Raw genomic sequence first — 25431 nt, forward strand, 5'->3', positions numbered from 1 at the left:
TTGATCGAGGTGAAAGAAAGAGCTGGGGAACAAAGAGCTGGGGCAACACGCGAGCTCGGTGCGACTGCGGAATCGAAGATCAGAGGCGTTTGCTTCGGTGTGGTAACGATGTCGTATTGATACAGTGCGCACGTAGCGACTTAGTGTACGGTATTACCAAAATTACACGGGCATCTGCCTCAGCCATGGACCCTGGAAATTCTACAAAACTATGACTACTACAAGAATATTTGAGATATACATAACTGTCAAGGTGAATTGAACCTCCAAGATGTGATAACTTGACAAAGCATTTCTATCGGCCAATTAGGAGATGAATATCAACATTCCCCTGGGCAGTACGCAGCCCCCGATAAGCTTGAGGTTCATCCCCACTATGGCGACAGCGGCCGTGGCCCCTCCTCTTTCCTTCAACATCCCCTCGATCGATGAAACTCGCAAATGAAACTCGCAAATCCAGTTCGCCAAGTTGCAGTTATTGGGGCAGGGCCATCAGGTCTGGCTGCTTTGAAGTATGTAGATTCTGAGATACTCTCTTTTGTGACCCATGCTCGACCCTGATCTTCTAACCATCGTGAGTAGGTTCCTACTGGCAGAGAAACACTTTGATCGCATTGATGTGTTCGAACAAAGAAGCTCCGTGGGAGGTGTCTGGAATTATACTCCCAGCTCCGCCAAAGTTGGAGTGGCCTCGACTATCCCTCATCTTGATCCACATGAACCTGCGGAGAAGCCGACCTGGATCAAAGAAGGAGATGGCTCGTCCCAAGCCGTCTTCGTGTCCCCTCTATATGACAGACTCGAGACCAATATTCCAAAGGAGTTGATGTGTTACTCTGATCAACCTTTTCCGCGGGATGCTCAGCTGTTTCCCAAGCACCGCACTGTGAAACAGTACTTGGAAGAATATGCCGAGGCTATAAAGAGCCACATCCACTTTGAAACACAAGTAGTGGATGTCAAGTTGAAGGACCCCAAGTTGAGCATTTGGGATGTTACGACGCTTGATCTCCATAAATGTCTTAATACCACTCAGACCTATGATGCAGTGGTTGTGGCAAGTGGCCATTTCACTGTTCCTTTTCTTCCTGACATTCCTGGGATCAAAGATTGGGATCAGTCATACCCTGAGACCATCTCGCACTCCAAATACTACGACTCCCTAGAGTCCTTTGCAGACAAGAAAGTTGTTATAGTAGGGAATTCTGCTTCGGGACTTGATATTGGCGCCCAGATAAACCAGGTGAGTGCTGGACCGGTCATTATGTCCCAGCGCTCGGAGTCATACCTCGCAGCATCTGCACCATCGGATAAGATCATCTGCCCAGAAATCATTGAGTTTCTCTCACCAACCAAATATAAACGAGGCCTGCGATTTGCGAATGGTCGTATTGAAGAAGATGTTGACGCAGTTATTTTCTGCACGGGCTATTTCTACTCGTACCCTTTTCTTGCATCCCTGAATCCAGCAGTTGTCACTCATGGGTGGCGAACCATACACGTTTACCAGCAACTCTTCTATTCCGAGCATCCCACGCTCGTATTTCCAGTTCTTGCACAGCGTGTTATTCCATTCCCAATGGCGGAGAACCAAGCAGCTGTCTTCTCCCGTGTTTGGTCCCAACGACTTGAGCTCCCTTCAAAGGCAGAGATGCAGGCATGGGAAGATTCACAAGTGGCAAACAAGGGAGATGGGAAAATCTTTCACCTACTCCCATTCCCGATGGATGCTGATTATTTGAACTTCATGTATACCTGGGCTGCATCCGCCAAGTCACGCCAGGGGCTTTCAAATGATGGGCACGGCAAGCGGGGAACCTTTTGGGGAGAGCGGGAACGGTGGATGCGTGCACTATTCCCAGAGATCAGAAGAGCCTTTGTACAGAGAGGAGAAGAGAGGGGGACTATCAAGACCTTAGAGGAGCTCGGTTTCATTTTTGATGAACACAAGTTCAAGAGCAGTATATAGTACAGTACATATGCCATAGAATTAGATCACATGACCTCAATCATGTCCAGATAAAGTTCCGTTGACCCGATAAGGATGCCGATATCGATAACGATAAGAAAGTACTTATCACGTGAAGAGCGTGGAGCTCCGCCCGAGTTGCTGGCACGCATCCACTCCCATCCTCCTCCATTAACAGCGACAACGAGTAGAATCCCGAGTTGCACATCGTTCAGACCACTTGTATTTCCATGGTTGCATATACCATTGGTTTTATCATCAAACCCCCATCCATCAGCTTTCAAGATGGACGACAAACCAACTCCGTCTTCCCTTGGTGATATCGACGCTACAGTGCCTACATCTATTCCAGAAACCATAGCACCTCTGAGTGTACGCTCCGACACAGATTCTGTCACGCATTCTCATACTGCTATTCATCATGTCCATTCTGGAGCACTTCTTCAACCTCATCTAATATCGGATGCTTCGGCATTCATGCAAACCATTCAACCCAGCGCCTTAACAGTCGAAAGCGCTGCCGAGGAAGCTCCTCCGGGATCAGTCCACCTTGGACCTTCCGAATTCGCTGTAACGCTCCCCATGGACTCGCGAGTTAAAGATGATTATGACCGCGTCTTGACCGACTCAGCTGCAATCACAAGGGAGTTCCTCGCAAGTCTTACTCCTGCTGGTCAGGTCTCCGATTCTCAGGTAATTCCGCCCGTCCAGGTCACGCGGGACATAAGCTGATACGACCATTTTAGCGAGAGTATCTTTTATCAAAAGTACATGAAGTCATTGCGAAACTGAACAATGTATCTACACATCCAGATTTGAACATTGCTCATCATGTATCATATGAGGACTCGAAGCTCGCTCGGGAAGCCGAATGGGCCGAGTACTCGAGTGCCAAATTCCGGTTCCTAGGATGGTTAATACGAGTTGGCAGTGAGCGTGATCTTCATATCATCCTGGCCGTACAGGGCGAGGGTAAACGTCAGATCATTGAACGTTACTTGCTTGGAAAGGGGTTCGCCCATACCAAGCCACGAGAACAGCTTGGGGGTAGCTTGGAAGTCTCACTGCAAAAGGACTCCCTGAGCTTTGCTATCCATTCTGATGATGGGGTACGAGAGATGTTCAAACCGCCATCTGCCATTTTTGTTTTTGACACGGCATACAAACTTGACAGCCCTGCCGTGCAACATCTCCGAACAACTTACACCAGAAATGGTAGTCTTCTGCCCGCGATCTGGTTCCTTGTTTCCAACACATGTGAACATATTGAGCGCTGTCTTCCTCAGTTACCTGAGCCTGAGCGACTGCGACTTCTCATGCAGTACACTGATTATTTCCACGATGAAGTCGGCGATCTTCAGGATGATGCCCTCAATGTGTGTGAGGATGCCGAGGAGATACTCAGTTATCTTTCGGATGGCTTTACCAGCTGGCCGCTGCCAGTAGTGGAGCCTTTGCACTTTGTTTCCGTTGACGAATTAGAGTCAGCGACTCCGTCCTCTGATGAGCTAGTACCAGGCACTCAGAAACGTTCACTGGTTAGTCTACTTCCTTTCACAACCATTCTCTCTCTCTCTCTCTCTCTCTCTCTCTCTCTCTCTAACAAACTCCCAATAGGATGAAGAACATGAAGCCGAGGACTACACATCAAAACGCGCGAGGGTTGATACTCAGGACACCAGCCAAATGACTGAATCAACCAAGCCACCCAGCCAGACTTTGGATCATGATCTACAATCTTTGGAGAGAAGTCTTATCCAGATGAAGACCGCCCACAACATAGAAAAGGAACAACTCCAGAAAGAACTGTCGCAGATGCGAGCTCGTTTGCGGGAATTTGAGACCGGTTTGGGCCTCTTGCAACATCGCTACGAAGGTCGAACCAAGGAATTACACATGACTCGCCAAGATCGCGATCGCCTTACCGAAGGCAAGGTGTCCATGGAGCAACGGGTCGAGAAACAGAGAGAGGACATCTCCAAACTGAAGGAGGAGCGCTCGCGGCTAAAGGCCGAGCTTGAGGGAGCACGACAGGAACTCAAGAACGGCGGTGGCTCTCTAGCGGATTTAGAGACGGCCCGTGAAGAGATTCGCCGTCTAACCAGCGAGAAAGCAAGTCTCGAGCGCAAAGCAGAGTACGAGAAGAATCAAGCGGAGTACACTCGCGAGCAATATCAAACCGCTTCCACGGTTGCAGCGCAAGCTGGAAATGAACTTCGCCAAGTTCGCGACGAAAATGAGGCCCTGACTCGCAAGATCCAGGGCAACGCTGTTCAACTGCGTGAGATGAACATTAAGAACGATGCGGCACGTCATCTTGCTCGAATCACCGAGCTAGAGTTGATTCTAGCCTCTCGGGATGATCTGCTTCGAAAGAAAGAAGACGAACTGCGGGAAATCCGTAAGAACCGCCCGTCCACTCGTTCTACAAGCACACAGCCCCGGAGTCCTAAGTGGGCCGCCAGCAGCCGTCCAACAAGCCCTGGCCTCGGCCATAACGGCAATGGCAATGGCCTTGCTGGTCGGGCAAGCGCACTGCGGTTCAGTTCCGAGATGCCCTTCTAATGATATCCATGCTCTCTCGGCCGTACTGTTTAACCTTCTGCATTTTAGATAGGAGTTTCAAGATGGCGTCAACCTGTAGCCAGCAATCCAGATGGTGCGATTTTGTATTTGTCAATGTAACTACATATTTCTTCCTTGCTCTCAATGTCATGCATGGAGAATCTTTGTAAATCATCCTGGCCGAAGCGGTGCAACAGTGGAGGGCAGCACAATAACCCCGCCCGAAGCTCCGGAACACCTGCCACTTGATCAGACGATGTGTCAGTGTAGGGAGTCATGTGTAAGCTAGAAGATCCTGTAAAGCTCGGTCTACCATGGAGCTGGGTGTAAAAGAAGGATGCATCTCATGTCTGGTGCTACCTCACGGTTCTCAAGCATTACGTATTCGATCGAATATTCACTAGGACTTACCGACTATGACGTCTATACTCCCAGCTTGGGACCCAGGTAAATCCTCTATTTGTTATTCGCTTTGCTAAGAAAAATCTAAATTCTTCGAACAGTCTGTCTTATTATGAAATTAAATTACATCCCCTGGACAAATGGTCCACAGGACTATGTGTGTTAGAATAAAGCAAACAAGAAGTGAGGATTAAGAACATTATCAACCAGTATAGTAAAAGAAACCAAGGCAACCGTATACCGTTCTTCAACATTAAGAGCATCAAGTGCAGAAAAGACAAATAAGCATGATTATTGATGGGGTTTGTTCAAGAAGAGTTCATGGCTCCTGCCATGAATGCCGCCAGTTCCTTGGCCTTTTCCCCTTGAGTCATGGTGAAGTGGTTAGCCCCTTCCATAACCGTAATGCCTCCGACGTTCTTCTGGCCCACAAGTGTATCCCACCCATTGGGTCCAAGGTTAGTCCGGTTGTTCAGGAGCCATTGCATTTCTCGTGGGTCGGGGCTGCCATCCTCAGCGGGTTCAGGGCGTGGGTCATTCGGCTTGTTGCAGACTCCATCCTTGGCCCAAACCAAGAAGGTCTTGGGGATCTGTTCGGCATGCTTAATGTCATCGAAGGGGAAAGGAGCCGCCTTATATGCATCCAAAGAGTCGATGAAGGCTAGGAAGTGAGGAAGAAGCCACTTAGGAGGAGGAGCCTTGCCCTCGCCGAAGAGACCAATGGAGTCGAAGAATCTGTACAGGCGGCGAGGAAGCTTCTCCAGACCAATTGGGAAAGGAGAGTCGAGAAGGAGCAGGCGCTCAACTCGTTCGCCTTCCTCGAAGATAAGATGACGGGCAGCATCATAGGCACAGATACCACCGGCAGACCAGCCACCAAAGTTGTATGGTCCTGTAGGCTGCCGGCGCCTGATCTCAGCCACATATGGATATGTGAGCTCATCGAGACTGAAATTCAGCTTTTCGGGCGTGCGCATGTACGGGCAGTTCAACCCGTACACACAAACGTCCGGGGAGATGCCAGGGATCGTGGCATAAGATGTGGCCGATCCTGATCCATCGGGGAATAGGAACAACTTTTGAGTCGCGGTCTTCGGGTTTCCTTGCAGGAGGATCGAGGTTGCAGGCGGGTGTTGAATCGTGCTGCGAGCAGCCTTCGGAGCCTCCACCTGAATTTCTTCGGGCAGTCTGATGGGCTCAGAAGCAACAGCCTTGGGCTTCAGGTCGAGGGCGACCTCCACATCGCCAATTGTCTGATTCTCAATGAAGAATTCTCCAGAGAGCTCAAGGTCCAAGGTCTCACGTATCTTGCCCAGAACAGTAAGTGACATCAAAGAGTCCAGGCCCATCTCGCCAAGATTAGCATCACCCCGAAGTTCTTCTGGTTCAACCCCAATCTCCTCAGCTAGAATAGTGCAGATTTGCTTCATCCTGTCATTCTGATCAAGCGTCATGGATTTCTCATTGGCGGGAGTAGGCAGACCGCTCGAGTTGGGGGTCGAGAAATCCGTCGACGAAGCTGCAGATGACAAATCCGGCTCGCTGCTTGAGCCATCATTGCTGCTATCTTGGGGACTCATCTGCACCAGCAACTGCTTGAAGTCCTTGATTGTGGGTTGGTCCACAAAAACGTTCGAGTCTAGATCAAGTCCAATCTCTTCGCGGTAGCGACCAGTGACTGTAAGAGAAAGCAGAGAGTCCACACCATAATCTGCAAAGTTCAGGTCATCAGTCATATCAGACGCCGAGAGTCCTACCTCCTCAGCTAGGATACTCAGGGCCTTCGTGATGATACTGGGTCCTGCAGACTTGGGTGAAGGCACTGAAGACTTCCTGACCGGAGGAGCCCGCGATTTGTGAACGTCAATGGGGGCGGGTTTAGGTTTAGCAGTAGCGGCAGGCTTGGCCGCAGGACCACCGGCAGGTGGTAGAGCCGTGTCGAGAATTTTTCTAGACAAGGCTTGGAACTATTTCGTGGATTATTAGTATTTGCATGGGATAATGTTAAAGACGCATTACATACCTGTACACCCCCATAAACGGCAACGATGTCATCTCCGTCAAAGAGGTATACATCACCAGCGTAGATGGAGTTTTGCCAAGGCTGCATACGCACGTAAGTGCGGTAGGTGACGCTAGGATCAAACTTCTTCAAGCAGCGCATAGAGTCCCATCCGTGGTTGACGTAGACTAGATTCTTCGAATCGGTTGCATCGCTTGCGTTCATGATGAAACCAGACAGGTGGCCGATGCTGTCGATCCAGAAGGGGTTACGATGGAAGTTACCAGGTGGTGCCTGGAACTTGACCAACGCAGTAGCCTCGTGCTGATCGCTATCGAGAATAACTTCCTGAATAGACTTGTAGTTCTCGTCATACTCCACCAGAGCACTAAACAGCTTATAGACCATGCCGCGCTTCATCCGGTGAGCCTGGCCAGTATCCGTACTCTCCTTCAGGTGCTCAATGCTTCTCTTGATGAGGTAGGCGCTGCGCTGCCATTCGAGTTCAGCGGCACTTGTATCAAAGAATTTGATCGTGCAGCTTGCGTGGTCGATCATCTTCTTGCCCTCGAGAGTAACGGACCACACCTGCATTTTGGCACTCTCATCGGCCCAGTTGGCAGTGGCAGAGACACGGAACAGCTGCTTGCCACCCTTTGCAATGAGAGGCTTGGGAACTACCACGTCGCAGATGTTGAAGCCACGGTCCTTCCATTCGGGCTTGTACTTCTCGACCAGGAACTCTCCCAGAGTCTGAGCAATATCTGCATAGAGAGACTGTTTCATTATTAGTTAGTGCTTATCTGAACTGCATTCGAAATAGATGACTTACCGATGGGCAGAGCGCGGCCCCGTTAACCTTGTGGCCTTGGATGACACGGTTCAACTCTGGATCCGCAATGTCGTTCTCAATCACAACAGTTGCTGATGTCTGGTCACCGCTGGTCTCCAAGACTTTCTGGGCAGAGCTAGTCAAGAAAGTCGTGACTGCTGCTGTCTCAGTGGAGGCTGTAGCTGGGGCACCCTTCGTAAGGCAGAAGTTATTGGTGTAGGGAATCCAATAATTCTTGAGGTCCCACTTGTAGGCGGGCAGAGCAAGGACTTCGTGCATGGAGCTAAAGTCCTGGTGATACTCCTTCCAGTGGAGATCAATGCCGGCCAGGTAAAGGGCTGAAAGACTGTTTGAAAGCACCTTCCAGGTATCTTCCTGGCGACGAAGGGATGTGACAGTCGTCGCCTGGGGGCCGAATGTCGACTTAACCATTCCAGAGCAGACCGGGTGTGATCCAATCTCTACCCATAATGTCTTGTCATTCATTAGTTTAGCATGACGGGTCGCTTCCAGTGCAGCAAGGAAGTTGACAGCCTCCCGGCAGTGACGAGTCAAGTAGTTGGGGCCAATGACTTCAGGGTTTGCTCCGTCAAGAACATCACCCAGAAGGGAGGAGACGAAGGGAATGGTGGGCTCATGGAAGGTGACACCCCTGGCAATTGCTGCAAGACTTTCGAGAATGGGTTTCACTTGTGCGGAGTGGAAAGCGAAAGGAACCTTCAGCTTAGTAGCCTTGAAGCCCTCATTAGAAAGCTTCTCTGCAAGCTGGTCGATCTTTGCAACCGCCCCGCTGATGACAGTCTCGCTGGGTGCATTAATGCAAGCAACCTCTGCGGTATCGTCATCGAGGAACTGTTTGACCTGTGCGACCGATGACTTCACTGCCAGCATAGCGTGGGTTCCCACCTTGCATTTCTCAGTCAGCAGCTGGGCGCGACGACCAGCAAGGTAGATCGTATCGCTGGTCGTAAGGATACCGGAGGCATTCAGTGCGGCATATTCACCCAGACTGTGGCCTAGAACAAATGTAGGAGTCACACCCAGAGAGACCCAGAACTTGGTCAATGCCATCTGCAGGCAGGTTGTTCCCAATTGGGTAACGACAGGACTCAGTTCTTCGATAGGCACACTTCCATCAATCAATGGCATAATGGACGGGAAGCCCTGACTCTGCCCAATACGGTCCAAGTGCTCAATGTTGGCACGGAACTGAGAGTTGTTCTCAAACAGCTCCTTGCCCATTCCAGTGTACTGAGCGCCTTGTCCGGTGAAAACAAAACCAATTCCAGGCTCAACTGCAGACACGGGAGAGAAACTCTCACGGTTTGCGGTCGAGTTCAATGAAGTGCGAATTTCTTCCGGGGTAGAACCAATGGCAGTGACCCGGAAGGGATGGTGGATACGTCTCGCCGTGGTCGTGTAGGACAGATCCCCAAGAAGGTTAGACTCGTTGACGGTGAACAAGTTTTTGTTCTTGTCAATGTATTGAACCAGACCAGCGATGTTGTTCTTCAGAGCGGATTGGGAACGCGCAGAAACAGCCACCGGGTATACAGTTCGGGGGTCCTTCCCAGTGCGCTCGTATAGGGGTCCATCTTCCATCAATAGCGCCGTGTTTCCGCCGGCAGCCGAGAAATTATTGATGAAGGTCTTCCGTTTACTACCATCAGGGCGATTCCAAGGAGTTGGCTTGAGAGCAATGTGGACGTTCCGCTGCGCAAGGTCGGTGGGGAAGTTGTGATTGATCTTGGATTTGATGCCACAGTGGGGAGGAATCATATTCTTCTGCATCATCATTAACACCTTCACCAAGGCTGACACACCCGAAGCGGATTCTCCGTGGCCAATGTTCGACTTGGCTGAACCGAGATGAAGCGACTGGTTTGGCCCACGGCGATAATCTGGGGCGAATATATCAAGAACAGACTTCATTTCCACGGCATCACCAGCCTGAGTTCCAGTGCCGTGCATCTCGATGTAGCTGACTTCCTTCGGATCGTAATTGTTTTCATTGAGAAGCTTGTCGAAGATAAATGCCTGAGCACCAGCATGAGGCCGGGTAATAGAAACAGCCTCAGCAGAGTGATTGGTATAAGCCCCAGAAATGACGCCGTAAATAGGGTCATTGTCTGCCTGGGCGTCCTCCAGTCGCTTCAAAATGATAGACCCAATGCCATCCGCTCGGCAATATCCATCAGCACTATCATCAAACGTGTTGCAGTTTCCAGTGCGCGAAAGGAAGTGGCCGCGGTCGAGCCCAGCGTGATTGTCCGGGTTGGTCAGAATATTGACACCACCGGCGACAGCAGAGTCACACTCATTCCTCCATAGCGAGTTGCAAGCCACATGAATGGCGGCCAGACTCGAGGAACATGCCGTGTCAACACTCACACTAGGTCCACTAAACTTGAAATAATAATTTATGCGACCAGGCGTGAAAGCACGATTACCGCCAGGAATGAAGTAGGTGTCGACGTCCTGTCCACTGTTGATTTCACGGTAGTCATCACTGGTCATTCCGTAGAAGACACCAACTCTGTTCTTCTGTGTAGACGGGGTGCTGTCGGGGATGAAACCGGCCATTTCGAATGCCTCATAAGCAGTGAGCAGCGCAAGGCGCTGGGCAGGGTCGGCTTGAAGTGCCTCACGCGGGGACATGTTGAAGAAGCGAGGGTCAAAGAGGCCTGGTTCATTGATCCAGCATCCGTATGGAACCTTGCTCGTATTCCTCGTATTCCCTTCCAAATCGACATGAGCCTTGACATCCCAACGCTCAGGAGGTACTTCACGATGCACATCAAGTCCTTTATACAAAAGATCCCAGAACGCCTCGGTATCTTGAGCTTCGGGGAATCTTCCAGACAGACCGATAATCGCAATTTTAGACTGCTCGGCACGGCCAGTGCTGTTTGCACCTTCGGGATCCTTTTTCACATCGCCAATGGTTCCGTCGACCTCCAGCTTTGACACTCCAATCTTCTTCAGAGAACCGTACAGACTTTGAGTTGCGGTGCTAGAGATAGGATACAGTGTGCATGTCGAGGTGGGCGACTTCAAAGCAGATGCACACGAGTCGATAACCTTGTCCCAGCAAAGTTGACGGCGCAAGATTTCCTCCAGCGACAGTCTCAGAAGATCCTCCAGGCTCTCGGTGTCAAACGGCTTGCCAGTCTCAGTCGATAGAACAGGAATCTGAGGGACATAGTTCGCAAACTTCTCCTTTGGCCAAGACTTCAGGATGCGGTTGATGTCTCTGTCATCATAGAGGTGCATTGCGTGGTAGGGGCCGTGGATTGGAACTCTCACGGGCTTTGACTCTTTTGATAGTGAAGTCTCAATGAATTTCCCCAGAACGTTAGGTGCTCCACTGATAGTCAGGCCGTTGGGGCTCACAGCACTGATATACGGCCGTGAAACGCAAGGCAAAGCCTGGAGGACAGCGTCAGAATTGGGCTTTATTTCTTCGGAACTTTAGAGTTGATTTGAGTATTTACTCACATTTGATCGACCAAAGCCTTCGATAAGCTTTTGAGCCTCTTCTTGGCGAATTCCAAAAACAAGTACAGACCAACTCTGGGAAGGTCCGTTTTCCTCTACAAGCTCACGGACTTTGACAACGCAGGTTCCCAGTCTGAGGGCTAGGACAACAGTCTCAACGCCTACTGGGATGAGCTCTCCAACAGTTTTGGAAGAGCTGACGGCAGCAGATGCCAGTTGACCGGTGCAGAGGCCAACTATGAGAGTCTCAGACTTGGATGGGTACTGGTGCCCCAGATCTCCGTAATGGCTATTCATACCTTGATTAGTATTTCACAATCAGCTGTTCAATTTCACAGTTTATCTTACTGAATGAAGCATCCCAGCTGATAGATTGTCGTCAATGCGCTCTCCAGAGCTGGATTGGGCCCAAATTCTCTGTATCTGGCCAAGAGATCCACGATACTCGTGAAACGTGGGAACAGCTGTCGCTGAGATGGCGACAGCTGGCTGATTTCCTTTCGCAAGGCATGATAACACTTCTGAAAGAAGGCTATCAGCAGCGAGTCATTCTTGGCTTGCAGCAGGCGGCGAAGACCCGAGTCGAAATCCGCAGTCTGGTCTCCGAAGAGATACACGCGACTGGGGTTCTCCATCTTCAAACCCGATGTTAGCCAGGGGGTGCGAAACTTTACGGAGGAAAAAAGGAAAAGTCAGCCCCTGCACAGATTATTGGGGGGTCATAATTTATACATGCAATCCGGCTATAGTCTTCCTTGTGGGGCGATCCCATGTCTCAGGACATCATCGAGATATGGAAGCTCTTGGCACTGATGAGAAAATCTTGAGATCACTCCATATATTCCCTGTTTTTCCTTGGAAAACCAGAGTGACGGCACGGGAAGTCCGAGTTAACAGACCATTATTCCACGGTTTCGCATCCAGTACTTTTGCCTTGGTAGCACTACGGTCGAGCGAAAAAACAAGCCCATCTGAGTCTGGCCAATGGAACGGTTACGGCAGTCAGCGCTGAAGCTTAGACCTGCGATGTTTTTTTTCCAGACTGTGGGGTCAAACGCATCAAGAGATGGGCTGATAGCCGCGCATTCCGTGGAATCGAGCCTAGACCCTGATTGCCCTCACGGGATGTCAAAGGTACTGGGAAACCGAGCATAGCTCCCTGCTGCTTGGATGCTGTTTGCGGATACAAGTTCCATTTCACAGAGTATATGTCTATGACATACGACATAATCGAGATGACACATTCCGGATGAGGAGCTGGGTAGATGGAAAATGGTGGAGATCGTTGCACTGACAGGAGGTGAACGCCGCTTTCAGAAGGTTGCAGCCGCAATCATCCATCCATCACGTGATCGTCTTGCCCTAGAAACCCCTGCTTCTCCTGTGCGTTTTTGTATATTCAAGGGGAAAGAAACTTGAACTGAGGCAGGAGCTTTGAGGCTAATTATTGTCTACTATACATAGGCATGTTCAGATGTTCACTGGCTCCTGACTTCTTGACAAATACGTTATTCTTCCGCATGTTCAAAAGTGTCATAGACTTCATTAACTAATCGCTAACCAGTGAGTCAGTCCTTTCTCGGGATGCAACAATGCCAAATGGAGCAGCCAAGGCGAAGATCCTAGTCAAATAAAATATCTATTTGTAGATCCTCTCGATGTATCAAACTAGTCTGCACTACGTCATGACTCCATCGCGTGTTCAGATCCTGCGTGGACATGCGAGATCTTTCTGCAGATCCCCTCCCGAGAGAAGCGCGTGTTCAGCGTCGATCGTTTTCTAGAAGCATTGGAATCTAGACCTTTAGTATAGCTTCCTAGATTGATAAATTCTCTGAGCATATAAAACTTGCAATTAATAGGCAGGGATCAGCCGATTCTTCGGCTGTGCGTTTCTGTCAAGCAAGCAGCAGGACCCTTACCCTTGCTCGAGATAATCTGAGCTTCTCGAGGTTTCAAAAAGGAGAGGTCGCCATGGAGTCTAGGCCTTGCAAATATCAAATCATTCATATACCATAATTACTTAAGAAAGATCGACTTCGATCGTGGTGGGTCAGCGGCTAACGGATCGGAGTCCACAGAGCCACGGTATCTAGAATAGACCACCGGAAATGGAAATAGGGAAAAAACGACAGAATGTAAAGAAAGAATTTTCTCCGTCTGATGACACTGGCATGGTATCACTATTAATAGACTGTCTTCAGTCTACTGTATGCGCAGTCTAATACACAACCCCTGAAAATTAGATTAAGTTAGAAGCCAGAGCCCTATTTACAAATTCAAATCCGGAAGTTGACCTCATATACTTCACCAACTCGTCTTAATGCTTTCGCTTGTCCCAACTGGTCTCGGACTCAATATAAGGAGGATTCTGAGAAGGCTGTGATGACGCCTGTGAGCTAGGAGACACAACAGGCGTAGAGACAGCTGGGGTAAGCATTGCGCTTGGAGTGTAAGGCACAGAAGCAACAGGTGCGGACGAATAATTGAAATCGGTTTGTCCACCTTGGTTCGCATCTTTTTCTTGACCAATCACTGCCGTCGCGCCTGGGCGCCTGGGCTCTGGTCCTCTCCTGAGGGGACCTGGGGCCACACATCAATACCATCCAGTAAGGCAACCGCCATGCCGTTGGACAGATGGGTTTCAATGTGACAGTGGAACAGGAATGGGCCTGGGTTGACCACTTGGTACCGCAACATCATCCATGTCGGACCCGCGGGGCCATTTGTGACAAAGGTGTCTCGCCTCTGAGGGTTATCCAGGTGGAACAGATCAGGACGCTCGTTATAAGCCTCTTCAGTGCTGGACCAATTGAAAAAGCCAGGACCAACACCCAGAATAAAAGCCTTGTTGGAGTGCTTGTGCATAACGTGGGGAGCTTGAATGGCTGAAGTGCCGGGCATCTCGCCCAACTGGAGAAGCAGGTCGACCCACGTCCCATTCTTGGTCTGGATGGTAACCTGCTCAGCTAGATTGTTCTTGGCGTCGAGGTCGTAGAGAATTGGGTTGTCCCAATTTGCCATAACGTCATAGAGTGCATTGCCAGCAGCGGTCCAGGTGTATGCGGAACCCCAGCGGCCAAGGGTGAGATTGACCAGCTGATCGGCATACTGGGGAATAAAACCTGGCGGGTAAGGCTTTATGGCTCTCACGTCCAGTGGAACAACCGAATCAGAAGTACTCTGTCCGCCGTAGTTAACGGAAGGCTTAGACGGCTCAGAGTTTGATGAGCCCTTGTATCGCATCGTGGCAAAGCCTGAAATGACTTGATCACCCTGCGTGTCGGGAACTCGAATGGTGTAGTCCTTCCAAGGCTTGTCAAGCTTGACCATAGCCGAATAGCGTTCACCATTGTAAATGGTAACGCTATCAGCAGGCAATGGCTCCATGTAGCTTCCGTCGACTTCATAGATGTACATTTGGTGTTCATCGATAGAAAACATCAAGGCCTTCATGGAGGCAGCGCTGATGAATTTGAGAGCAACCCATTGATTGTTAGGATCCACCTCGATGATCTCGTGAAGACCTGTTGTAGGAACACAGCCCGAGTTGAGACCTTCGGGAATACGCTCCGGGTTCGTGGGTGGGAAGTTTCCTTGGGTTCCGTAAACATTTGGCAGGCAGCTGAAGATAATTCACAAACGTTAGTTAATGCGCAGATAGAGGGTCGTGGTTAAGATTATTGTCACTCACCCTTTATCGGTAAGTGGTTGGTTGTCAATCGCAGTCTTGAGATAGGAAAGCTCGACCGCAGATATATTCACAGTCCCAGGGCAATACACAGCACCACGTCCATTGACAAGCACGCTGTCCATGCAGCTATATCTATATCAGCAGCTATTGGGGACAAAGCTCACTTTGATGTGTACTCACACGATGTCGACACGGGTATCTTGTTGCACCTGCTGGTATTCAGCAGCTGTTAGGTGGTCCCAGTCCGACAACATGACCAGTTGAGGATTTTTTTCCGCCTTCCGCATAGCCTCAATGTCATCACTCTTGTTGGAAATGAAATTGAATGGATCGAGAACATCAGAAGCCGGGCTGCATGGATTAGCATAGGAACATATGGACGGGTTCCAAAGACCTTACTTGATCCAGATTGGTCCATAAAGACCATCCATCATTTCGGATCGGGCATGAGCATGGTACCAGTAGGTTCCATATTGAGTAGCTTTCCAGCGGTATGTCCAGCTGTGCCCCGGCTGAATAGGCTTTTGGGTCAAACCAGGGACGCCATCCGCCCAGGGGGTGCCATGTTGTTCGATGCCGTGGAAATGAATTGACGTATTGAAGGGCATATTATTGTTCACAAGAACCTAGACACAATTAATGTTGTTGATCTCCATGTCGCCTTTCAGTCTCAAAAATACCTCGACATCATCACCTTGGTCAAACCGCAACTCAGGTCCAGGAAATTGATCATTCATAAAGATCATATCACGGACATTGCCATCGGGTGCACCTTTCTGCCAACTCAGGTTCAACTCAAATTGAACCTGCTTAGCCCAGGCCAGTGGCAGGAGACCCGAAGCGGTTAAAGCCAGCAGTGTCCTTATAGGTGCCATGTTTTGATCGCCTCTTGCGTAAATCGAGGTTAAATGTATATGTATAGCAGATATGGGACCAATGAGATCCTACTTCAATCTTGAGAGCAATTGATCACACTCTCTACTGAAGGGATCGGCGGTGTATTTCGGTGCGCGCTTTCAAGGCCTTGGGCGTATTGAGATTTTAATAGTCCATGTTTTGTTTCTCAACGCATGCCCTACCGTATGCAACAGACGCCGCAGCAGGCCGATAGGGGCCGAAAACATGTTTGCATAGTTGACAAAAATAGGGAGGGCCACCTGTCGAATTCGCAGCGTTTGTCTGATTTGGAGGAAAGGCGAAGATGCACCCACCCAATTTCACATCTTGAGGAATGCTCATGAGGCTAGGGAAGGGTTGGTTGCAGATATTGTCCCCGTTCTGACCAGGAACGGTTAACGAGGCATATGGAGTCGAAGTCGAGCCATTCAGGAAGATCTTGTCCTGAAAGCCTCTGTTTGGTACTTGACATGTTAATTCTATGCCTGTATGCAAGGGGCATACACAATTCCCTGCTAGGGTAAAGTGTTTTGTTGTGGCTGGACATTTTTTGATAGCGAAGGAATGCGGTACTTTCCCAATCCGGTCGTGACGAGCGGTAAACGACCGAATAGTAAATACCTCTCTATGAGGGGAAGCTATGGAAATGGTTTCGTTCAAATGAAGATTCTTTCTTTTGTCTGCAGACAATTGTGTTCCAGGACCCGCACAAGGAAAGTCTACCGTATTGGCCGGGCTTTAGTCGTGACGACAGCTGTTCGAGGGGTTAAACTGGATCAAATAGGTACCTGATGTGGTGGGGATCATTAATCTATGAGCTTGAAAGGCTTCTGGGCTTCCATCTATCGGGTATATCCTTGTAGCCCTGGAGGACATTTTCGACTCTTGGTTTGGTTCTAATCTATTTTAGCTTCAAATCTGCCTCATGATTAGCCGTCAGATATATATCTTCTTGACGTCAAGATGGTGATATACAGTATATACCAAGTGGCGGTCTTAATTGATTCCAAAAATGTTCGAGCATGTTTCAAACCCAATTACATTAGCCAATCTGCCCGCATCGACGCCACGGCGGGGATAATATCGTGCAGGTGGCCCCCATCGAGTGGGGGAAACTGGAGGTTGCCAGGGCCAAACCTAGAGGGTGGGTTGCGCCGCAAAGCAACCATGGATCGAGCTCGGGAGGCGCTACACATCAACCACCATTGAAGGTGGAACGACGACGGTGGATGAATAGCTTCGACAATTCGCAAAAGACACACGAGATAATTTTCACGCGAATAACCGATTTTCGATGTAAAAGACTTCAGGAACGAGTGCGATCCTTGCTCGGTGCCCCGGAAACCAGAAGCATGACATAAGCGCATTAAGCTTATCGATAAGGCAGTTCTCCGCCGCTAGTCCCGATTGGGCCACCACGTAAACAACCCAACTCAGGCCTCACCGTCTGAACCGCCAGCCCTGCTTGATCCCTCTTCCTCCCACTCCCTTCCTTCACATTCTCCTGCAACCTGCGGTACCCTCGGTGGTCTTTTATTTCCGACATTCTCTTTGTTCTGTCACGACTCACAATGCAGGTTGCTTGACCTTGACTTATCACCACGACCGTGCGTACCTTGCAACCCCATCTGGCTCCCACCCTGCAACTACGACCTCCGCACCACGCTCCCATCCGTCAGCCATTACCGATTCCCGAACCAAAAATATTGCTTGTCTACGAAGACACTGACCTTGGCGAGTCCCCAGCGATCACTTGACCATTGTTCGGGCCTTTCGGACCTTTTGCGATCAACTTGACTAGGGTGGGTTGGTCGCGATGGCACCGAGTGCGCCCCAGCTCCCAGTGAAGTTTCCGTGTTGGTGTCGAGCAGTCTATTCCTGGGGAGGAGAGACAACGCGAGATCTCGGTTTTGTCGAAGGCGACTTGATCGAATGCTTGAATGCTGGAGATGGACAATGGTGGATGGGGCGTTTGCGCCGCGATAGGCGTGCCGTTGGGCTCTTTCCGTCCAACTTTGTTGAGCTTATGAGCAAGGACTTTGTTCCTGTTAGTCGCGATACAAGTCCAATGGTATTGGCCGGGTCTTCGCCTATCAACAATCCAACATCAGCCCCGAAAAAGACCAAGACGGTCTTTCGCAAACCTTTCCAGGCGCACAAGGAGGGTCTGTCACCAGCCTCCCAGATGGCACGGAGTGGATCCAATACTCCCGTGAAGAGCTCAATTCCACAGACACCACCTCGAGCTGGCAGTGTACCGAGGAAGGTCAAGCCCCTGCGCACGCATGCATCTGCAGTCAAGAACCAGGGATCACTATCTCGCCCGTCGTCGGTGTCTTCTCGTCCTTCGTCGCGCGGGGTGTCTGTGTCTCCTCGTACATCGATGGAGCCTGAGAGATCTCCATCAACTATGATGCACCGTGGCAGTATCTCGTCCTCACGCCCGTCCTCGCGCGAAGTTTCACCTATGCCCCGGGAAGTTTCCCCAATGCAACCTTCACCGATGCACCGTGCCGTTTCTCCTATGCCTCATCGCGCTGTCTCTCCGATGCACCATCCAGCCTCCCCGATGCAAAATCCTCCTTCTCCGATGCATAACAATTATCATCACCGCGAAATCTCGCCCATGGAGCGTGAAGTATCACCAATGCAGTTGCAGAGGCGCGAGGAATCTCCTCCACCGCCGCCGCCACCTCCCCATCGAGTCGCTCTCACTCGCGCTCCTTCGCACTCCCCTCAACCGCCTCAGCATCATCATTTTCACCAGCGTGCTCATTCTCCTCAGCCACCTCAACCACCTCGATCTCCACAGCCTCCCATGCACCAGCAGCAGCGCCATTTGCGTTCTCCACAGCCCCCTACGCATGCTCCGCGCCCTTCGCGCTCTCCGACGCCTTTGAATATGAACGACCGCTATGTTATATTCGCACGAACGCCATCGCCCGGAGCAGCATCCACCCACTCCGTCCACTCCGCAGTCTCGGCTCAGTCAGACATGAATGGAAATACGCCCTCCCCATTGAGGGATGCAATGGAAGACGTTATGACTTCATTGGAGGACATGGGGCTTCCTCGCGAACCGCCCTCGCCATCCCCACGACAAGCCCCGTCTCCTTCACCTCCACCCCCAACGTTTAACAACCCTTGGTCTGCAGATGACTATAATGAGATGAATGACCGAACTCCGCCTGCACGTAGACGGCCTTTGACGTCGCTCGGTTTCGACGGGCATAAAGAGCAACTCCGTGGCCTTTCGGCCCAGCGAAACAGCGTCTATTCACATGACCACTACATGGATGGTCCACCTCAACTGAACAATTACGTGCAAAGGATGGAGAGTCGCCTGCGGCAATTAGAGGACCAGAATCGACCACCCGAGGACGAGGGAGGTGGCGCCGAGGAGGATCAACCCCCGCCGCCGCCTCCAAAACATGCAAGCTACCACCCACGACACAATTCCATTGCAGGCCAGTACGCGCAAGCCCGGTCTGGGCAAGATCAAAGGAGTGACATACTCAACCGATCTTTCACCAACAAGTCGAGTGCAACTACATCCAGTGGTGTACAGAGCGTCGGGACTACCATGACTAGCAGTACGGATAAGACGAGCCAAAGCTTGATGAGCGGTATCTCCGCTGGTGGTTTCAGTGCAACCAGTGCCGGTAGTTATGCTAGGCGGAACGGAGCTCACCAGCGGCCAAACACTGCCATGGATACTGTTCGTTCGCGGGGCTTCAGTGATGCTGGAAACCTCGATAGGCCAGAGACCCCACTGACAGGAATCTCCTACCACTCTAGCCACAACACGTCTCGTCAGGGAGCCTCGTCTGCCATTCCTTGGTCCTCTGCAGACAATGATGCGGGAGATTCTGGTGGAGTATTTGGTGGTCTTTCAACGCCCAAGACTAAAAAGCAAGGCTTCTTCAAGAAGATCTTCGAGTCTGCCAAGACAGGTGCTGCGAGCGCGAGAAGTAGCATTTCGGTTGGCCATAGCTCCCCTTCTCCAACCAAGGGAAACAGGGTACTTGATGTTGTGTCGCCTCTCCTCACTAGCCATTCCAATCGTGAAACGGCGCGAGACATGGGCATGAGTGCCAGCTCCATTGACTGGGTGCAAGTCCGTCGAGATGTCAATCGGGCATCATCACCCAGTCGGAACGAGAGAATTGAAAGGGCTGAGCGGTGCCAGATGATGGATCATCCGGTCATCTATGCCATCGAGGAACTGTACGACACTGCGGAAGGTGACGAGAGCATCGATGGACTACCGATCAGTGAGCCCACGAATTTCAACGCCGGGAACCTCACTCTTGTCGACAAGAGTGCGCGGTTTATTAATAGTATTCCGCCACTCACCAATCCTGTGAGCCTTGCTCAGGGTTACATTTGCCGACCATACAAGAGCGATGTCCAGCGTCTGCGGGCAATCTTCACCTGGGTCAGCGAGAAGATTGCATGGGAGGAGCCTGTTGACGGGGTTGAGGTGGACATGAAGCGAGTGCTTCAGGCTAAACGGGGCAGCCCTCAAGAAATTGCTTATTTGGTGCATGAAATGTGTGCAGCCGTCGGTCTGCATGCTGAGACGATTCGTGGCTTCCTAAAGAATCCCGTTGATTCCCTTGATCTTGACAGTCTCTCTCGTCCCAATCACTGGTGGAATGCGGTCCTGGTTGATGGGGAGTGGCGCATTATGGACTGCGCGCTAGCGAACCCTACGAACCCCCAGCGGAGCAAGTTTGTCACCAACAACATGTCGATCGCCGAAAACTGGTACTTCCTCGCCCGGCCTCTCGACATCTGCTTCACCCACGTTCCACTTTACCCTGAAGAGCAGCACATCTGTCCTCCTATCTCGCCAGATGTCTTACTAGCTCTGCCGGGTGTATGTCCGCAATTCTTCAAGCTTGGTGTACAGTTCCCAGATTACGATACTAGCTTGATGCGCATCGACGGTCTCGAATGCGTTCAGATCCGCTTAGTGGTTCCTGCCGACGTCGAATGTGCCGCCGAGGTCGAAGCCCCCGCGTTTGCTTGCGATGCAGACGGGGACTTCTTTGAAAGTGGTGACATTGTCCGCAAGCGCGCCCTGGTTCAACCAGACTGGTTCAGTGGTCAAAAACGGATCACTATCAAGGCTGTCCTGCCAGGAGATGAAGGACAGGGTGTGCTGAAGATCTATGCGGGCAAGAAGGGCCTCATGCACACCGGCCGCGACATTCCTCACCCAATGGCCCTTGCTCTTCCGATGGTGCACACGGGAGAAAACCCGCCATATGACTTTGTCCTGCGTCATCCCACGCCTCACGCCCAACGCCATGATCTGTACATCATGCAACCCCAGTGCTCTCGGCTTGCGGTTAACAATACCTTCGTCTTTGCTGTGCGACAGCATCCTTCCTCGCCTCAACCCCCGCCCAAGGATGACTACAACGGCACCGGACGAGCTTCTCCATCAGTGTTTACCCGCCCGTCCAGCGCCCTTAGCATGGTATCCAGTACCGCTGGTGCCTCGACAATATCGAGCAACTCCAACGAGTTCTCTGCATCGACGTCTGCCATTTCCTCGACCAGATCTGCGTCTGGCCGCGACAAGCCGGCGAAATTGGCCATCCAGGCGCCCTCTGGCAAGATCTTGCGTCTTACCCGGAAAGCAGACCACATGATTAGCTCGCCCGATCCCAATGGCTGCTCTGTTACCGATGCTCCCGCCGAGGGCAGTATATGGGAAACGGTCATCAAGATTGGTGAGCGGGGCACCTGGCGTGGCCTGGTGCTTGCTGACCGAGTTGCACGATGGTGTGTGTTTTGCGAGTGGGAGTGTGTGTGATCAATCATTTGTAGGAGTCCAAATCTTGGCATTTTATGTGATAGATTCCCTGTCTGGAAATTCTTTGTTTGATTTTGCGATTTGCATGATTTGACGTTTTGGTGGCTATTTTGTTTGTTTCACATTGCGCAAGCGATGCAAGCTGTGGTTTACATGGCTCTCCCCTTTCCCTCCCATACTTGGCATTTGCATCAGGTCGGCTTGGAGCATTGCACATATCTGCATTTCCAGTATTTTCCCCCCTTTTTTCTAGAGACATAGTCGTTCCTGATCCTCGGTGTTTGGTGTTGGCAATAATAGGTTCATTTTCGAGGAATACATATGATGTTCAAGCTAAATATGTTCATCTCGTGATATTGTAGTGTCGTAGATTGGCCTTTTTCGTACATCGGTCATGTAGTCTATAGCTTAGCGACTGCATCGCGCAGCATCGGTGCCACTTGTTTCCTGCTTGCAGTGGCATTTGTCTGCACCCACAAGTGCCTCCAGGCCTCAGAGATCCCATTCAGTGTACCTCGAATATCGGTTTCAACTAGATCCACGCTCTCTCCATCCAAAGGCATCCACTCGATGAGGCCAAGTGAACTCGACTCGTTGATGAACTTCTTGATGCCTTCCACTGTAAGGCCACTTTCCTGTGGCGCACAAATGAACAGCTCTCGAGTATGTTGATCGTCAGCCGAGGTGAAAGAAGTCATGACAATAACCACATCCAACTCTTTATCTTGTCTTTGCGCAAATTGGCGAACGACATCCAGGAACCGTTGAGACCCGCCTGCTTTCTGGATAATCCACCGGATGGGCTTGACCGATGAACAAAACCCGAGCTTGACACTCTGCCCGGAAGATTGAGTCGTCTCCGTCCAATCCTTGAAATCACGATCCAGAATCTCTTCCGGCGTCAACAGATCCAGACTATTTTTCTTCGCGTCGTAAATCTGCTCGAAAAAGGCCACCATATCCCATTCGACATCCGCACTACTGCCAGCCTCGGAGACCAGTTGTTGCAGGAACTCGACAGATTGGATATCCACATCCTTGACTTTCCCTTCCGCCGTAAGGTTAGATGTATCGATCAGAATCGGGGCCAGCGTGAGCTTCGCGACCTGCGCGATCTCCGCTGCGGACGACGCGTCCTGATTGGCAGTCCATAACCTGCGTTTCTGGAGTTCGCTGGTGATCAGGGACGAGCATGATCCGGGACCAGGCTGAATGACCAATGGCTGATCGGTTGGGAGGTCATCCGCTCGAGGTACAAAGTGCTCATCGACGTGGTGGTCGATACACCCCACCGTGCGGAAAGTGACCTCCTCCAACCCGGTCACCGAGCCATAGCCTGTTTTCCCCTCAACACGTTCCTGCATAGCATTCCAATCGACCATGACCGCATCTGCCTGCAGTTTCTTCGTTATTGATAGCTCCTTTAGGCTCCGCGCAAAGTCCGCAACCGTGACCAGATGCTCGCCGAGCAGTTTCCCCGCAGACTCGGAGGTGTTCTCGAAGCGCTCCTCGGGCCGTAGGGAGGGGAAGCTGGTGGATAGCCATAGCGCCGTTACGAATTCTGGTCTTAGACGATAGAGCTCGGGGCCTGCGTGTACGCTGGAGAGATGGAGGAGGGGGATATGCGGTCGCGGGGCGGTGGTGGGGAGGCGGTTGTTGGCGCAGTACGAGTAGACAATGGCGGAGATGATCGAGTCCAGGTCGGCGGATGGATTGCCGAGCACGTAGATGGGTGGCTCGGACAAGGACCCCGCTAGGAACTGGAGGTGTACCTGACGGGCGTGGCGGAGGAATTGAAGGAGCGTCATGGTGGTTTGCTTGAGCCGGGTCAAACGTGAAGCCATGTTTTGTTATTGAAAATCGAAAATCGCAAATCGCAAATCGCAAATCGCAAATCGCAAATCGCAAATCGCAAATCGCAAGCCGCCGCGACGTCACTGGCGTGGGGGTTGATCCACAACAATCGGGATAAATTGTGGATAGTGGATGCATCACTTTAGTTAGTAGCATGATAGGATAGATTTTGGCAATTAGAAATGGTCCGCGACTCTAATCGATATTTACAGACATGTCATTGGCAAATATCGAGTACCGTGCTCGTGATTACCCACAGTTATCAGTTGGTTTTTGACGGGGGCATCTCTTCTGACCATCAACCCTTCACCCGAACCACAACAACCACAACAACAACCACCTCGAGAATCCCCTCCAGCTCCAGTACAGCAACATCACCCATCCATGCCAAGACGGCCACAGCATGAGACCCAAGATATACCCTCAACTCCCCCCACCCTTCAACCAAATCCCCCGCTACCCAATCTTATACCACGAACCATCCCCCATCCACCCACTCCCCACCCTCTCCCACACAAGCACAACCACAAGAACACCCCCAATCCCCCGAATCTCCATCTTCGCCAAACGCGAAGACCAAGGCTCCCCACTCGCCTGCGCAGGAAACAAATACCGCAAACTAGAATACATCATCCCCGACATCCTCTCCCAAACACCAACATACTACTACCATGAATCCCACCCAGCAACCAAACCCCTCCCAGGCCCAGCAACCATCCTCGTCACCGAGGGCGCTCTCCAAAGCAACCACACAGTCCAAGTAGCCGCTCTCGCCCGCAAACTAGGTCTCAAAGCCCTGGTCCTACTCAACCGCGACACGGGCGGCGGCTACAAAACCAGTTCTGCACCAGAATGCTTCGCCCAAACGGGTAACGTGCAAATCAACAGGCTCCTCGGCGCCGAAATACGCATGTACAATGCAAACAACCCCGAAGCCACAGATGCACAGCCCGTCCTCGACGAACTAACAAAATCCGGTCAAAGACCCTACTGGATCCCCGGCGGTGCGAGTCTGCATTCCCTAGGCGGACTGGGCTACGCGCGAGCAGCCTTTGAAATTGCCGCGCAGGAGAAAGAAGCACAACTCGGCGGGTCTGGCCGCTTTGATTTTATTTTCGTCGCCTGTGGGAGTGGAAGTACCGTTGCCGGGTTGATATCTGGGTTCAAATTACTTGAAAAGCTGCGGAGGAGCTCAGGCGAGGCAAGCTGGGACCGGGGCTCGCGGAATATCATTGGGATTTTGACTTCGCCGACGAGGCCGCAGAATTATCATGAAGAGCGGGTGCTCCGGTTTGCGAGACGGGCCGGAGAACTTATTGGTCTTTTGGATGCCGAGATGGAGGTTACTATGGAAGATGTACATTTGGATGATCGGTTTGTGGGGGACGGGTATGGGGTTATTGATGACGAGACTCGGAAAGCGTTGTCTCTGATGGCAGAGACGGAAGGGATTGTGTTGGATCCGGTGTATACGGCCAAAGTTGCGGCAGGCATGATGCATTGGGTGCATAGCGAGGAGATGACAAAGTATGCTCCGGAACATGGGCTGCAGGAGGTGAATGTCTTGTTCATTCATACGGGCGGGCAAGCTGCCTTGTCTGCATATTTTGACCGGATCTAGACATGAGACATACATGGAAACTTTGAATGTGGAGGTAGATATGCAGGCACAAAGGCTCCCACACCGTTGGGAAGATAGACTTGAGATGCTGGCATGAGCACAAAGTAGAAGCAAGAGAGTCGAGTGCATCAAATGCTACAAGGATTTTACTGATGTGGCTGTGGGAGAGGAGCAAGGAGATAATTGCTTTGACAGCGGCTGCATTCGACTAGTAGTACAAGATATCGATGACGACAACAGCAAGAGCAACTTCAAACGCATTGAAAGACA

At 51.1% G+C, this 25431-nt stretch overlaps 7 protein-coding genes across 7 annotated transcripts; 4 read left to right on the plus strand and 3 right to left on the minus strand.

Annotated features, from left to right (window-relative positions):
* Window positions 1-441: 441 nt before the first annotated feature.
* Window positions 442-1969, plus strand: N7458_003041 (putative flavin dependent monooxygenase; the record flags this gene model as incomplete). Its single annotated transcript, XM_056906424.1, has 2 exons — window positions 442-512; window positions 583-1969. 2 exons carry the CDS (start codon window positions 442-444, stop codon window positions 1967-1969), a joined length of 1458 nt encoding a protein of 485 aa, XP_056770531.1.
* A 285-nt stretch (window positions 1970-2254) lies between these two features.
* On the plus strand, window positions 2255-4534 carry N7458_003042 (uncharacterized protein; the record flags this gene model as incomplete). Its single annotated transcript, XM_056906425.1, has 3 exons — window positions 2255-2662; window positions 2716-3507; window positions 3587-4534. 3 exons carry the CDS (start codon window positions 2255-2257, stop codon window positions 4532-4534), a joined length of 2148 nt encoding a protein of 715 aa, XP_056770532.1.
* Window positions 4535-5244: 710 nt separating this feature from the next.
* Window positions 5245-11903, minus strand: pksP (polyketide synthase alb1; the record flags this gene model as incomplete). The annotated part of the gene is made up of 5 exons (XM_056906426.1): window positions 5245-6903; window positions 6960-7715; window positions 7771-11199; window positions 11269-11557; window positions 11617-11903. The coding sequence occupies 5 exons, from the start codon at window positions 11901-11903 to the stop codon at window positions 5245-5247; spliced, it is 6420 nt and encodes a 2139-aa protein (XP_056770533.1).
* Window positions 11904-13800: 1897 nt separating this feature from the next.
* On the minus strand, window positions 13801-15837 carry abr2 (laccase abr2; the record flags this gene model as incomplete). Its single annotated transcript, XM_056906427.1, has 5 exons — window positions 13801-14893; window positions 14963-15088; window positions 15143-15313; window positions 15362-15588; window positions 15643-15837. The coding sequence occupies 5 exons, from the start codon at window positions 15835-15837 to the stop codon at window positions 13801-13803; spliced, it is 1812 nt and encodes a 603-aa protein (XP_056770534.1).
* A 1838-nt stretch (window positions 15838-17675) lies between these two features.
* Window positions 17676-21686, plus strand: N7458_003045 (putative SH3 domain protein (Cyk3); the record flags this gene model as incomplete). The annotated part of the gene is made up of 1 exon (XM_056906428.1): window positions 17676-21686. The coding sequence occupies one exon, from the start codon at window positions 17676-17678 to the stop codon at window positions 21684-21686; it is 4011 nt and encodes a 1336-aa protein (XP_056770535.1).
* Window positions 21687-22087: 401 nt separating this feature from the next.
* N7458_003046 (putative exopolyphosphatase) lies at window positions 22088-23494 on the minus strand (the record flags this gene model as incomplete). Its single annotated transcript, XM_056906429.1, has 1 exon — window positions 22088-23494. The coding sequence occupies one exon, from the start codon at window positions 23492-23494 to the stop codon at window positions 22088-22090; it is 1407 nt and encodes a 468-aa protein (XP_056770536.1).
* A 449-nt stretch (window positions 23495-23943) lies between these two features.
* N7458_003047 (1-aminocyclopropane-1-carboxylate deaminase/D-cysteine desulfhydrase) lies at window positions 23944-25161 on the plus strand (the record flags this gene model as incomplete). The annotated part of the gene is made up of 1 exon (XM_056906430.1): window positions 23944-25161. The coding sequence occupies one exon, from the start codon at window positions 23944-23946 to the stop codon at window positions 25159-25161; it is 1218 nt and encodes a 405-aa protein (XP_056770537.1).
* Window positions 25162-25431: the final 270 nt, after the last annotated feature.

This window comes from Penicillium daleae (genome assembly GCF_028827525.1).
Source record: "Penicillium daleae strain IBT 16125 chromosome Unknown utg000002l_segment0_segment0, whole genome shotgun sequence".
Classification (NCBI taxonomy): Eukaryota; Fungi; Ascomycota; class Eurotiomycetes; order Eurotiales; family Aspergillaceae; genus Penicillium; species Penicillium daleae.